Source organism: Eumetopias jubatus, unplaced genomic scaffold (assembly GCF_037043125.1).
Source record: "Eumetopias jubatus isolate StellerSeaLion01/CBP00866 unplaced genomic scaffold, mEumJub1_p1.0 scaffold_1, whole genome shotgun sequence".
NCBI lineage: Eukaryota > Metazoa > Chordata > Mammalia > Carnivora > Otariidae > Eumetopias > Eumetopias jubatus.
Window position 1 is genome coordinate 162398000 of NW_028274807.1, and position 15749 is coordinate 162413748.

General features: G+C 47.6%; 1 protein-coding gene across 2 annotated transcripts in view; it reads left to right on the top strand.

Moving 5' to 3' along the window:
* FBLN2 (fibulin 2) overlaps nucleotides 1–15749 on the top strand; it is a 57633-nt gene that overhangs the window by 14227 nt on the left and 27657 nt on the right. For both annotated transcript variants that reach the window (XM_028101753.1, XM_028101754.1), the window contains exon 2: nucleotides 14582–14693. In XM_028101753.1, coding sequence (XP_027957554.1) covers nucleotides 14582–14693 — 112 coding nt within the window. The remainder of the gene's footprint in view (nucleotides 1–14581; nucleotides 14694–15749) is intronic.

The window sequence follows — 15749 nt, forward strand, 5'->3', positions numbered from 1 at the left end:
AGTGCCCAAGGAAAGGCTCACGATTCCCTATCTGTCACCACATGACCCCTGAAGCCTGGATGTGGGACCAGACGGGCCAAGGGTCTTGTCTGAGGTTCCTCGGGCAGTGGAAGGAGAGCAGCGTTCTGGGTTGGGTTCTCTGGCTAGCGTGGAGTGTCGGTGTCAGCCCACCTCTCCTGGGCCACCGGGATGGTGCTCATTGCTCCCCTGAATATTGAGTCACTCTGCAGGCTGCAGCGACGAAGGGTGGAGTACTTGGGGGTTGGGCGAGAGATCTGGTAAAGGTCTAGTTGGGGTTGCGGCCTGGTGGGGCTGCAGTCCCATGTCACTTAAGAGAAATGCAAAGTTGCTGGGTAAAGTCATTGGGAATTTGGCTTTGGAAGGGCCCCAGCCTGGCCCTGTGGTATCGCCCTTGGGAACGCTGGGAGCCTGAGGTCACAGACTCACGGCCCCTCTGCCTCATCTGGCGACCCATCCCCGGGCACCCACTGCCTCTTTCCCCAGCTGGACCTCTGTGTCAGCACTGCCACCTGAGGCTTTGCAGGAAATCTTGCTGGTGCCCTGCTTCCTGTTTCCCTCAAAGAGGAGAAAGAAACCTTGCCCAATTTTTTATGTGATATTTTAATTTCTGTAATTCTTTAACCAATCCCTATTTATTAAGGTAAAAATAAATGTTTACATTTCTCTTATAGAAAAAAACTGGCCTGGGGAAACCAAAACTGCCTTATAGTTAAACATCTTCTCTTGCTAAACTGTACGTATGTATGATGGACTGGTAATTAAATTGAACTATCCAGAAAGACCAGGGAAGTAGAATTAAGTCGTTGATAAGATTCATGTATAAAACAAAATATTATCCCGAGAACTGGAATCCATGACACTCCTCTGAGCAGAAGTACAGTCTCATAGGTAGCAGCAAATTTCTTCAACTCGTCATGAAGGAGCTACAATTCACAGTTCTTTTCGAGGAGGAACAGAGCACGTTCCAAGGTGTCTTAATGAAGTTCTGGAAGTCCGTGCATTTAGTTTGAGGTTTGAGTGATACCGGAAGGCTGCACTGGGGGTGGAGGCTGGGAGAGGCCTCCTCCGGGAGCCCAGGGACGGAGGGCTCTGGCCCCGGGATCTGGTGTTACCAGGAGCTGCAGCAGGTGGTGGACATGGCCGGTAGCCTGGGGTGAGCCTGAGTGGAGGAAGGGACAACTCTCTTTTTGGATGGAGGACACCCATTGGTGAGGGACCCTAATGGGCATCCGCCCTTGGTCATGTGCACTGTTTTAGAAAGCTGTTGGCCATGTTCTAATTCTGGAGTGATTTTCCAGGAACTGGTTCATTCTTAGAATGTGAGCCGCCCACTCTTGCCTCCCAGCGTTTGGATCTTTGTCCTGTCCTTGTTCTGGGAAGGTTATTTTCTCAGAACATGGGGCTGGTTCCGTTCAGCTTTTCAGAGTTTGCCTCCAGGTTCTGTATGTCTGGTGGCTCTTTCTAGGGTGGCTTCTAAAAATGATGCCAGTTCCGCACACTCCCTCTGAACAGAACTGAGCTTGTCAAGAGTTTTCGCACTGTTCTTGATCCGGGCAGCCCATTTTGTGCCGACTACTTTTCTCTTTTTGCATGAAGTCAACTTCTCATCAACTGGAAAATTCTAAGCAGAAATGGCCAGTTAAAATGCAGATGACAGGCACACACCCCATCCCACCACTGGCTCCCTGGAAAGCTGTAGAGGGTAGGGCCCTCCTATTGCACGCGTCATCCTACTGCTCACCTTCCACGCCCCAAAGCTTCCCAACGACCATGCTGCTTCCATGTGCCTGGGGCCTCGCACCCCTTTGCATCGACAAAGCCCACTGTAGAGTCCCTATATCTGTGGCTCCACCAGCTACAACACCCTGACATCCCAGGATTCCACTTGGAACCCAGCCCATACCAGGCAGCCAGGATGGACCCTCTTGGGCCTGCTGTAAGGGGAGGGGGCTCAGGGAAGAAGTCTCGGTCCCATAATTGTTCAGGTCTTGCTCTTCTTTCTCGTTTGAGATGTAGTATGTGTGTGCGCATGCACACGTGTACGTGTGTTGGAAACATTTCAGTCTTTACGCTTATATGTATGGTGCAACTCTAAAAAATAAAGACATCTTTCCACTTTCTTCATGATGGTATGTGATGAGTACGTTGCAAATGCTCTTTTCTGAGGAACACAAATCCCTAATTTTAATGAAATGCAATTTATTGATCTTTACTTTCATGTTAGTGGATTTTGTGTCCTTTTACAGAAATCTCCGTCTACCCCAGAGTCATGAAGATATTTTCTTATGTTATGTTCTAGACATTTTAATGTGTTTCACCTTCCATATTTGATCATATTTAGATTTGTTTCTTTAGGTGGTGCGAGTAGGAATCAAAATTCATTCTTTTTTTCAAATACATATTCAGCTCACCCCGTACCAGGTGTTGCAAAGGCCATCTTCCCCCCACTGCCTTGTTGGCTTTGTCAGGGATCGGGAGGCTCTTTTGCCCATGGTGAGAATGGGAAAGGAGCCTGAGGAGTGGGGGGCCTGCTTCCCTTGGAGTAGCTGCTACAGAGGAACTTGAACTCCCCCTGCCTCCCTCCTCCCTCACCCTCTTCTTTGCTTGCTCAGGTGCTCTGCTCAGGAGCCTGCACTCTGGAGTGCACAGCTGCCATGGGCCCCTGCGGCTGCTCCTGGCTGGGCATGTGGTCCGGGGCAAGTGGTGCCTCCTCTCTGGGCTGCTGCCTGCTCATCTGTAAATTGGGGATGTGTACAGGGGCCTCTTTCTGGAGCTGGAGTGGAGATGCAGTGGGTGCAAGCTGGGGCCCCACAGGTGGCTCGGCCAGGGCAGAGACCCAGCCTCCCTGCAGCCTCGGACTTGGGCAGGGGTGGGCAGGAAGTAAACCCTGCCACACAAGGAAGCCAGGTGATGGGAGGTGCTGGAAAGAGCAATGGCGGCTGGGAACTGCCCTTCTGGGGGAGGGCATCTCTAAGGCTCTGAGTTGGGTGGGCCCTCGTGGGTGGGCTCAGCCCAGGTTGTTTGTCGCCATTGTGTGTGTGATCCTGGCGCAGGAAGACAGAGCTCAGGAACCCTTCTTGTTTGTCCACTTTACAGTCCCTGTAAGAGGATCCCAGGCACTCCCAGGGCCTGCAGGTACCCTCTCCCCGCCCCCAAGCACACCAGGCTGCAGGGAGCAGAGAGCTTGCCACGCTGGGCTGTTTGCTCAGGCCCCTCAAACATCCTGTCCAAACAGGGTGCTGGCGGAGATGGCCTGCTCATCACCCTCCTGCCAGGTGCACACGTTTTGCTGCAGCATTTCCAAAGCCACCATTCTTTAGGACTTTAATGTCTGGGAGAGGGGCCTGTCCAGAGGGGTCATGACCTCTGAGCCAGATTGTTCAGGGCACCCATTGTTCTGTGATCAAAGGCGGTTACAATCTCCAGAATCTCAGAATCTTTTTATAACAGAATGTCTCTTGAATGGGCAATACCTGCACACGATAAGAAACACATAAAAAATACAAAAGGGGCAAACAGTGAAATGTTAGTGTGCTTCCTCCCTCCCATGGTCAGGTCCTGCCCTGAGCCAACCAGTTACCACTGTCTTGGCTGTCCTTCCAGAAATAGTCCATGTATGTCTGTGTATCCCTTTAAAATGATAAAGCATAACTTATTTTTTTTTTAAGATTTTATTTATTTTGTTAGAGAAAGAGAGAGAGCACAGGCTGGGGAGTGGCAGGCAGAGGGAGAAGCAGGCTCCCCGCTGAGCAGGGAGCCCTATGTGGGACTCGATCCTGGGACTCCAGGATTATGATCTGAGCCGAAGGCAGACGTTTAACCGACTGAGCCACTCAGGCGCCCCTGTTCTTAATTCTTCATAGTACAGTCAGAAATCATACCATGTAAGTACAGGAAGATCTATCTAATTCTTTTTAACATCTGCATAAGAGTGGACAGATAAAACCTCAATTATTTAATCACCACCCTATTGATGAGATTTTGGTTGTTTCTGACCTTTGCTCTCACAAAGTCAGGGGTAGCAAGCATCCCGGTCATACATGTTTATGCTCCTGGGGGAGGGGAGTCTGTCAGCAGGTTAGATTTCTAGATGGGGGAAGTGCTGGATCACATTTTTTTTTTTTTTTACACTGCAACGCATCATTTTCTTTTTATTGCGGTAAGATACACGTAACGTAACATTGGCCAGTTTAGCTGATTTTAAGTCAATAAGATGTGGTACATTCACATTGTACAAGTATACTTCATCCATCTCCAGAACTTTTTTTAAAGGCTTTATTTATTTGAGAGAGAGCAAGAGTCAGAGAGCACAAGCGGGCGTGGGGCGGGGGGAGCAGCAGAGGGAGAAGCAGACTGTCCACTGAGCAGGGAGCCTGACATGGGGCTCGATCCCAGGACGCTGAGGTCATAACCTGAGCTGAAGGCAGATGCTTAACCGACTGAGACAACCAGGCGCCCCATCTCCAGAACTTTTTCATCTTCCTAAACTGAAATCCTGTGCCCATCCAATGCTGACTCCCCATCCTCCCTCCCCCAGCCTCTGGTAACCTCTTTGCTACTTTTTGTCTCTGAATTTGCCTATTCTAGGTACCCTATATAAGGAGAATCATATCTTTGTCCTTTTGTGCCTGGCATAAAATCACTCTTTGGGTCACAATTGGAAATATTGTTGGTCTTTAGTCTGAGTCTTAGAATTTTCTAATCGTAGTATCTTTTGCGGTAATGTTATTGTTGTGAAGTGTTTGTGAATAGAAGCACGTATGGGACTTACATGACAATTAAAGGAGCACTTAAAGTGGGCACCCATTGGAGGTACCAGCCATGGGGACAGAGGCTGTGGCCCACCTGCCCTGACCCCTCCCACTCCACAGTTCCCACCATCCTGACTTCTGTGTGCATGTGTTCCTTCCTTTTCTTTATTTGTTTGTTTTTTTTTTGTATTTTATTTATTTATTTGACAGAGAGAGAGAGACATCGAGAGAGGGAACACAAACAGGGGTAGAGAGAGAGGGAGAAGCAGGCTTCCTGCTGAGCAGGGAGCCCGATGCGGGGCTCGATCCCAGGACCCTGGGATCATGACCTGAGCCGAAGGCAGACGCTTAACCGACTGAGCCACCCAGGCGCCCCTCTTCCTTTTCTTTAGAGCTGTATAGTCATTTTGCTTTTTTCCCCCCTGTTTTTGAACTTCATATAAAAGGCAATCTGCAATATTCTTCTGTGACTTGCTTCTTCCCCCCAAGATCCTTTCTGTGATTCATCCATGTTGTTGTGTGTGGTTGTAATGAATTTGTGCACAACGTGTGATCCTGCCATGGCTTATTCACCCTTTCTCTTGTCAAGGGGTGCTTGGGTTGTTTGCAGTTTGAGGCTTCTGTTTGTGGGTCTCCGGGTGGAGACCACGGGCACCTGTTTCTCCTGGGTGTGTACCTGAAAATGAGATCACTGCATCATTGGCTTTACTAGACAAAGTTAATTGTTTCCCAAAGTGGGTCTGTTCTCCCTCTGTTACTCGGGGACGTGGGAGGCAGGCTTCCTGGCGGGGCCTGTGAGGCAGGCGGTTGGCAGAGCATTTGGAAGCCAGGATGACGTGGTGCTGACCCATGTCACTGGAGACCAGCGAGAGGGCCACGGCTGCAGCTGTCATATGAGGAGATGTCCTCCCTTTCCATCCACAGTGCTTGCAGATAACCAGCAGGCGAGGGACACCACACGCCCTCTGGGCCAGAGCTCAGGCAAGGTGGCAAAGTGGCCAGAAGTGGGGGAGTCTGCAAAAGCCCGGAGGAGAACAGAGAAGACAGGGAGGGATTGTTGAAAGCCCCGCCAGCTTCCTCCGCTGGAGTTTTTGTTCTCTCCACCCATTTATTGGTCTGTCCCCTTGTTCTTTAATTAATTATTTGGTGAGTAGTTACCAAACACCTGTGTGCCAGGGCCAGGGAGGTACCGATTACCTGTTGTTTGCCAGGCACTGAATCTTCTCACCTCCCCACTCTGTGAAGTGTGGCGGAGAGAGGTTATTTGCCCATTTTACAGGCAAGGAAATGGAGGCTCAGAGGATGAGTGATTTGCCCATGTCCCCTAGCCCGCGCTCACAGCGATGGGAGAGGCGCGTCCATGCACCCCTCTGCCCCCCGCTGGAGACCGCAGCAGAGAGGTGGTCTGGGCCAGGTGGACAGGCCACACTTGCATTCTTCTCTCGCATTTTCCTAAGCCTGTGCGCTGGGCTGTGTATCTTAAACTCTATTTACACATCTGGAAAATCAAGATAATCATCCAACCTCGTGTTGTTGATGTAAGTTTCCATGAGATGGTATACACTGGGGGCCTGGGATGCTCGATTCAGCCCCGGGCCCTGGGACCTTGAGAGGACTCAGACCCACTCTTGGCTTCTGAGACCCTCTCAGTCTGGTGGTGGAGACAAGCATGTCCCCTGACAGTGACATCACAGTGAAAGTATGTACCGAGTGCTGATGTGAATGAAGCCAGAGGAGGGGGCTGCTGGCCACCACCCCCACCCTGGGTTGGAGGTGGGTGCCAGTGGGAGCTCAGCAGATGGAGAGGCAGGGAGTCACATGTGGATTGGCTGGTTAGGGATGGTTAGTTGGACAGCACAGAGAAAGGCGTTCCCAACCTGGACCAGCATGTACAAAGACAGAGTGGCAAGGAGAAGCATGCGGGCTAGGGTAGAGGGTGAGAGCCGGACATGACTCTGGGCTGTGATTGCCCCACCAGGGAGGGGTGCTTCATCCTGGAGGGCAGTGGCCTTCCAGGAGGGGTCTGTGGACCACAGGTTCCCTGAGCTGATTGGGACCGGGGAAGGCCAGGGAAGTAGGGTGGTGTGATGAGAGTTGGCATAGAGGTTAGTTTAGATACAGAAGTTAGGGAGCTCCTCTCTGAGGAGGTGAGAGCCCCGAAGAAGAACGGCCAGCCATGTAGACAGCGGGGCTGGGGCAGGGCACAGGAAAAGAGCAGAGGATTCCAGGCAGAAAGCAGAGTACATGCAAAGGACCTGGGGCAGGAATGAGCCTAGGGAGTTCAAGGAGTGGAGAGAATGAGTGAGAAAGAGGGTCAGAGAAAGGAGATGAGGGTGAGGCAGTCAACAGGTCTTTGTAAAGAAAGGGGCACTGTTGGGCCCATAGGCCAAGGAGAGACACAATCTGATTTATATTTGTGACTCATTCTGACACCCTCGGGAAGATGTCCTGGAGGAGGACACCTGTGGGAACAGGGACCCTGTTGGATCGAGAGGTGTGGGTGGAGTGAGAGGCCAGGCGGGTAGACTGGAATGTACTTTGGAGATGGCCCGCTGAGTGATGGAGGGAGGTGAGGAATGAGGAATTGGTGCAGGAGGGTCCTGAGGTTGCTGGGGGCCCTTCACTGATGCAGGGGAGACCTTGGGGAGAGGTAGTTTGAGGGAAATCAGTTGCTGAACAGATTCTGGTGGTGGGAGCACCAGGGAGCACTGGTGGTGGTTCCTTGGCCAGCTGTGTGTGTGTGTGTGTGTGTGTGTGTGTGTGCGCGCACGCACGCGCGCGCATGGAACTATGACTGGAGACACATGTGTGGGAGGGGTCGGGGTGGAGCAGGCACTTGAAGCTCAGAGCTGGATGAGATCAGCCAGGGCTGGGGTGGAGACAGAAAGGAAGACTCCTAGGACTGGAAATCTGAATGGTGGTGCCTAGGAACTTAAAAAGAACCAGAGAGAAAGACAGAGGCTGGGGACCTCAGAGGGGGTGGTAAAGGAAGGAGACCTGGAGGAGAGGCCTCTGGGCTGAGCCTTGAAGCACTGGGGTGGGGAGTGGAGGGGGTGTCTTCTGGACGAGATGAGGGTATACATCTTGTAGGGCTTTGCCTGGCTTTGCCTCCCACGTCTTGGACGGTACCAAGCAGCGCCAGGCTTGGCCCCCTCCTGTTCCAAGTGGGTGGCCCTCCCAGCATATGGGTTCATGGCCTCTGAGTTCCTTTGTCTGAAACAGAGGGAAGTCAGGTTGGGAAAGGCCAGGGGAGAATGGTGGGAAGTCTGCCAAACACAGGCTGAAACCTGGCTTCTGATCAAGGAGGGGGAAGGAGGAGAACACCATTCAATCCACAGGGAAGCGAACCCCCTCTCAGAATGGTGCTGGTCAGATTTTCAGACAGGGCCTTCAGGATCAGCTATATCAAGTCGCCCATGTCATGAATATGGGAAAGCTGAGGCCTGGAGAGGGGAAGAGAAGAGGGGAAACTGAGGCTTGGGACTTCTAACTCACCACCTGATCTGTAAAGTGGGGAGACAAGAGTACTCACTCATCATAACTGTAAGAATGAAAGTTCTTGGACCCGAGCCTTGCACTAGCCCACACTTCATTTCAGCTGTTACAGTTATTTCAGTAGGGCACCCATTTCAAGTCACCTGGCTAAGACCCAGGGATCAACTGCAGTCTCCTGATCTCAGTAGGGCAATCTTGGAGAAGGCTTAGGGAGTAAGAGTTCAGTCCATTAAAAGAAAGATATGAACTTGAGCTATGCAGAGAAGGGATAAGCTGCCTAGGTGGGGTGAGCTCCCCATCACCAGAAGTATTCAAGTGAGACATGACTCCCACGTGCCCAGAGTGTAATGAGAAAGGATTAAGCATGGAATGGTGGCCTCTCTTCCAGTGGCCACAGAGATTCGAGTGCCTTTGTAGAGAAAGAAACAGACAAGAAGGAAGCTCATAAATAAACAAGATTTCACATAGTGATAAGTGTTATGAGGATCCTTAAAAATGAGTGATGTGATGAGAGTAACTGGGGCTGGTTGGATATGCTGTCACTTGCCATACAGGGATTTTATGCTTTTACTGTATTAAGGTTTTCCTTTTTACTTGTGGATTTTCTTTCTCCCCCCCCCCCAGCTTTATTGAGATATAATCGACATATAATATTGTGTAAATTTAAATACACAATGTGATGATTTGATCTACATATGTATTGCGAGGTGATGACTACAGTAATGTTAGGTAATACATCCATCACTGCACAGCGTTGCCATTTTTTGTTGTTGTTTGTGGTGAGAACATGTTAAGATCTATTCTCATAGCAACTTTCAAGTACACAATATAGTATTGGTAACTAGTCACTGTCCTGTGCATTAGATCACCAGAACTTATTCATCTTATAACTGGATGGAAGCTTGTACCTTTGGCCCAACATCTCCCCATCTCCCCAGAGGGGCCCCCCCCAGTCCCTGGCAGCCCCCAAATGACTCTGTTTCTTTGAGTTTGGCTTTTTTTTTTTTTTTTTTTTGATTCCACATATAAGTCAGATCATACAGTATTTGTCTTTCTCTGGCTGACTTAGTTCACTTAGCATAATGCCCGCTAGGTCCATCCATGTTCCTGAAAATGGCAAGATCTCCTTTTCTATGGCTGAATAATATTCCATTATATATATGTATACATATATACACACACACACATACATATATACACACCTATACATACATATCGATATGTACATATACATTTATGCACATACATATATACATGTATGTATACACCACATTTTCTTTACCCATTCATCCATCAATAGACACTTAGGTTGCTTCCGTGTCTTGGCTATTGCAAATAATGCTGCAGTAAACATGGGGGCACAGGTATCTTTTTGAGACTGTGCCTTAATTTCCTTCAGATATATACCCAGAAGTGGAAATGGTTAGTTCTATTTTTAAAGTTTGGAGGATCTTCCGTACTGTTTTCCACAGTGGCTGCGTCAGTTTGCATCTCCACCAACAGTGTACGGGGTTCCCTTTTCTCCACATCCCACCAATACTTGTTATCTCTTGTCAAATATTAGCATCCCCAGCAGGTGTGAGGTGACATCTCATTGAAGTTTTGCTTTGCATTTCTCTGGTGATGAGTGATGTTGAGCATCTTTTCACATACCTATTGGCCATTTATATGTCCTTGGAAAAATGTCTATTTTGTCTTTGCCCATTTTTAAATTAACTTTTTTTGCTATTGAATTGTATGAATTCCTTATATACTTTGGATATTAACCCCTTATCAGATATGTGGTTTGCAGATACTTTCTCCCATTCTGCAGGTTGCCTTTTCATTTTGTTGATGGTGTTTTTTTGCTGTTTGATGGAAGCTTTTTGGTTTGATGGAGTCCCACTTGTTGATTTTTGCTTTTGTTGCTTGTGTTTTGGTGTCTTCCAAAAACTCACTGCCAAGACTGATGTTAAGGATATTTTCCCCTGTGTTTTCTTCTAGGAGTTTACAGTTTCAGGCCTTACATTTAAGTTTTTAATCCATTTTGAGTTGATTTTTGTATATGGTGTGAGGTGTAAGGGTCCAGTTTCATTTTTTTGTGGATTTTACTTCTGAAAACAGCTCTCTTTATCCTAAAATTATTTTCTTAGGTTTTCCTCTAATACTGCCTTTAGATTTGGAATTTGTTTTTGTGTGCAGTGTGAGGTAGGTCTCAACATCATATATTCAATCCTTTCTACATTGAGTTTGAATGTCACCTTTATCATATACGATGTTCCCATATGTACATAGTTTTCTTTCTAAATTCTATCATTTCATTGATCTCCTTGTCTCTTTAGTTATTAGAACTTTAAATATACTTTTTCTTTTCAGAATTTTTCTTCGGTGTTCTTAGACATTTCCAATTTTGGATGAATTTTAGAATCAGCTTGACAAATTTCATGACAAATTATGTTGGGACTTTGTATTGCATTGAAGTTGTAGATTAAATGGAGGAGAATTAATGTCTTCAAGGTACTGAATCTTCCCATCCAGACACATGGGATTATATTTCTGATAAAATATACTGTTATATCTATTAGACAATTTTTTTTCTTCATGTGGATTTAGCATGTTTATGATAGATTTATTTCTAGGTCTGTTTCTGTTTTGAATGAGATTTTTTTCGATTACCTTTTCTATTGTTACTCTTGCATAGGAAAGCACTAAATTGAGTATCTTGATTTTGTTTTTGGCTACTGTATAATTTATTATTATTATTATTATTATTCCTTAGCATTCATTTTAATACTGTGTTAGTTTTTGTTCCTTTGGATTTTCTAGAAAGATGAAACCATATAACATCGGCAAAGAATGACCATCATCTCTTTGTTTCTAATATTTCTGCTGCCTCTTTTTTTTCTTACCTAATTGCATCTGCTAGTATCTCTAGGACAACACTAAACAGTGTCAATAGGCATTTTTGTCACATTTCTGATTTCAGTGGGACAGGTGTCTAATGTTTCACCACTGAGTGTGATATTTGCTATTTGTTTCTGGTAGGTGATTCTTTTCATTCCTCCTGGTACAGACCTCAGGTTGTCACGAAAACTTATTTTCCGTCTTTTACAGAAGGGGACTTGAAACTTAGAAAAGTTCAATAACTTGAAATGCCCACTCAGCAGATGAAGCTGATGATTCTCAGTGAACTGTCACTCTTTTCCTGGAACTTTGCAGGCTGCTGACATCCATTGGCACATTTGTTCCTCAGCTCTACTAGATTATGTGAACTGCTCAAGGATATTTAAAGGTCTTTGTAGGCTTCAGCAGTTGTGCAGCTAAAGGTCCTCCTGGTAGAGAAGGACACTAAGTCTTTAGAGAGAAGAAACGGCTATACATGGTAGCACAAAGATGTGGACCCAGGCTCAGAGTTATCCCATTACACCTGCTGTCCCCCCGGCATGGATATAGATATTCTAGATGAGCTTTACCATTTTTTGGTTTAAAATTTTTCATTGAAGGATCGTAGCATACAATGTTATATTACTTTCAGGTGTAGAAGATATCAATTCAACAATACTATACATTGTTCAGTGCTCACCACAATGAATGTAGCCACCATATGATGTTATTACAGTATTTTTGACTATATTCCCTAAGCTGTGCTTTTAATCTCTGTTTATTTCATAACTGGAAGTTTGTATCTCGTAATCCTTCTTTATTATTTCACCCATCCTCCCACCACCTCCCCTCTGGCAACCACCAGCTTGTTCTCTGTATTTAAGAGTGTGTTCTTTGGGTTTTTTTTTTTTTATTTGCTTATTTGTTTTGTTTTTTACATTCCACACATAAATGAAATCATATGGTATTTGTTTTTCTCATCTGACTTATTCCATTTAGCGTAATACCCTCTAGCTCCATCTACTGTTGCTGCAGATGCCAAGATCTCATTCTTTTTTAGGGCCGAGCGATATTCCATTGTATACATGTGCCACATTCTTTATCCATTCACCTATAGATAATACATTTCGGTTGCTTCGGTATCTTGGTTGTTATAAATAATGCTGCAGTCAACAGAGGGGTGCAGTTATCTTTTCCAAATCAGTGTTTTGTTTTCTTTGGGTAAATACCCAGTAGTGGAATTACTGGATCATGAGGTATTTCTGTTTTTAATTTTTAGAGGAACCTCCATACCATTTTCCACAGTGGCTGCACCAGTTTGTGTTCCCACCAAAAGTGTAAGAGGGTTCCCCTTTCTCTGCATCCTTGCCGACATCTGTTGTTTCCTGTGTTGTTAATTTTAGCCATTCCGACAGGTGTGAGGTGATATCTCATTGTGGACTTGATTTGCATTTGCCTGATAATTAGTGATGTTGAACACCTTTTTATGTGTCTGTTGGCCTAGATGTGCTTTATCTTTGCATGTCATTTATTTTTAGGTCTCAAAAGCAAACGGTTGGGTTAATTATACTCATTTTCTGGCACCTTACACATCATTTTCTCTGTAAGACTCTCTCCTGTTTTATTTATGTATTTACTCCCTTTTCCCCATTGCCAACCTCTGCCCCACCAGAGGCAACTGCTCTCTTCTGTTTAATTTGCATATGTGTGTGTGTTTTTAATTTATGTGCAAAATGTGCGTTGTCATTTTGTCTGCAGTATTTTTAATTTGTGTAACAGATCTCACCTGGCTTCTGCCTTTCCCCCCAGTGCTTTTTTGTGCCGCTCCCTCTTGCTGTGTGTATGTGTGTCCAGCTTCATGTTGTTGTGTGTACATCTAGTCTGTTATTTCGGACAGCTGTGGAGTCCTCCATGGAGGACATCCCCAAATTCTATTCAGCCACTTCTCCGCTGATGAACACCCGCTTCCACAAATGATGCCAAAGTCTGGCATCCTGTCGTGGTTGCTTTATGGGCCTGGGTGAGGCCTTCCCTGGAATGCATAGCCAGGAGCAAAACCACTGGGTCCAGGACGATGTGTCTACTTAATTGTGTCAGTGATGCCTTATCTCCTTCCAGATTGGCTGTGCCAGTGACCACTTCCACCCCCAGGGCATGAGGGCTCCCCCCTGTGCCTGGCATGTATCACTCTTTCTGATTTTTCCAGTTTAATAGGTATTTTACTTTGGGGTGTATTTTATGTTAATTTTCAGGAGCTTATTCTATTTTCTATTCTATTCTATTTTCTCAATGGCAATTCTTTGCCGATTCTAGGCATTCCAAAAATGTCTCCTAATCTGTCAGCAGTCTTCTATTTGTCCGTGGGGTTCTTTGTTATACAGAGAATTTTAATTTTCAGGTGGGCAAAGTCATCTGTTTTTTTTAAGCTGTAGTCAGTGCCTTTCAGTTTTAAGACATTCCCCTACCCCTTCCTGCTCCTGCTCTCCCAGCCACACAAATATTTTCTCCACTAACTTTCCTAGATGAGATTTTTTTTTTTAGAGAGTGAGAGAGCGAGCAAGTGTGGGGGGAGGGGCAAAAGAAGGAAGAGAGAGAATCTCAAGCAGGCTCCCTGCTCAGCTGGACCTCATGACCCTGAGATCATGACCTGAGCCAAAATCAAGTTGGATGCTCAGCCCACTGAGCCAACCAGGCACCCCTCCTAGATGAGTTTTAAACTTCCCTCGCTGTTGGTATTGATTCTTATGCCTTGTCCTGTCTTGGTGCTTAGGTCAGGTTCCTTAGAAGCAGATCCTGAGGGGCAGCTGGGTGCCTCAGTCAGGCGGCTGCCTTCAGCTAAAGGTCATGATCCTGGGGTCCTGGGATTGAACACTGTGTTGGGCGCCCTGCTCAGCGGGGAGTCTGCTTCTCCCTCTCCCTCTGCGCCTCTCCCCCTGCTCATGCTCACTCTCTCTCCCCCCCATCAAAAGTAAATAAATAAAATCTTAAAAAGAAAAAAAAAAGCAGAGCCTGACTTGAGGGTTTGTGCATGTGGTGGTTCATTTGGAGAACTGGCCTGGGGAGAGGGAAGGGAAGGAGCTAGCCAATGCCCCCGATCCCACTGGGAGCTCTGGAGTGTGAGTGGCCCCACACACTGTCCCCCTTGAGGCAGGGCTGGGTTTTTGTACCCCCTCTAGTCACTGATTGGCCATAGTTCTGTCAGCCTTCTCCCCCGTGGGGTGGACTTCAGCTCGCAGGCAGCTCTCCAAAGCAGGTCGTACTTAGGAACTGCTAGCAGCCACCCTGCACAGCTGCGGGGGGTGGGGGGGTGGGGGTGGGGGTGAGTGAGTCACCTGCCCAGGCATGGGGATCCAGACAGCCCCAGCAGCATCTTCTATACCTGCTGACTCTGGACACCTTGGAACCAGGTGCCTCCTCTAGGGTGGTGACTCTGCCTGTGTTGCCACCCACAGTGTCCACGAAGGATCTGATCGAGACATGCTGTGCGGCTGGACAGCAGTGGGCCATCGACAATGACGAGTGCCTGGAAATCCCCGAGAGTGGTGCTGAGGGTGACACCTGCAGGTAGGGTGGGCACCCCGGAGCAGGCACAGTGGCCCGTTGACTTTTTCCAGACCCCTGCTTGCTCTGCGTGGGCCCCGGCAGTGCACCGGGGGGTGCATCTGCTCCACCTGTCTCCACGTGCATGCTGTGGCTGCCGGGAGCCCGCCGGCTGGGCTTTCTCCAGGTGTGGAGAGCCCAAGGCTGGCTGCAGGAATAAACGAACCATGTACATCTGTAGCTGGACTGATGAGCATGGTTAGGAGAGCATACAGTTTGGAGTCAGCGTTAAAGGGCCGTATCACCTGGGAACAGTGAGGCACCTCACTCGTGCTCAGCCCACGAGAGATTTTCCTCCTCAGCTTGGAACCGGAAGCCTTCAGCCCTCCTTTCTTTCCCCTCTCTGCTACCCTAGGGTCTCCAGAAGGCTGGCCCCTCAACTGTCCTCTGTTGTCTGTGTTGATTGTTTTCTCTGACTCTAGTCAATCATTTGTACCTTTGCCCCTTCTGTGCTACGCCGGGAAGATGTCTTGGTCAGCCATTCACCTCTCCTTTTTCCCAGGGTTGCCTTCTTTCCCAACCTACTTATTTTTCTAGATAAGGAGGACAAGGTTCAAAGAGGTGATATGATTCACCCAAAGCCACACGGCTCCTTGGGAGCATGGTCAGAATTAGAGGCCCTGTTTCCTAGTGTCTAGCCCTCCATGCCTCCTTTAGAGACATTTAAATTCTAACTTTGTACCTTTCCCTTCCCTTTTGTCATCCTACCAGTTTGGGGGCTGCTTAGGAGGTAGAGCATGCATCGTTCAGGAGTTTGGAGCTTAGTGGCCCTGAAGTGTTCTTGTATCCCTCTTGTGATGGGAAACTCACTACTTCATAGATAGGCAGTTCCATCACTGAATAGCTCCCACTGGGATGTGCCCTTTCTGAAGTGAGGCTAAACCTCACCTCCTGGTGGCCCCCCCTTTTGTATGCTGGCTGCCCAGGGCAGCCCTACAGATATGGGGCACACGGCCAAGGGGCCTGGAGGCTGCTCTCTTCCAGGCTGAGTTGCCCCACGCTTCCTGGGGTTGAGTTTCC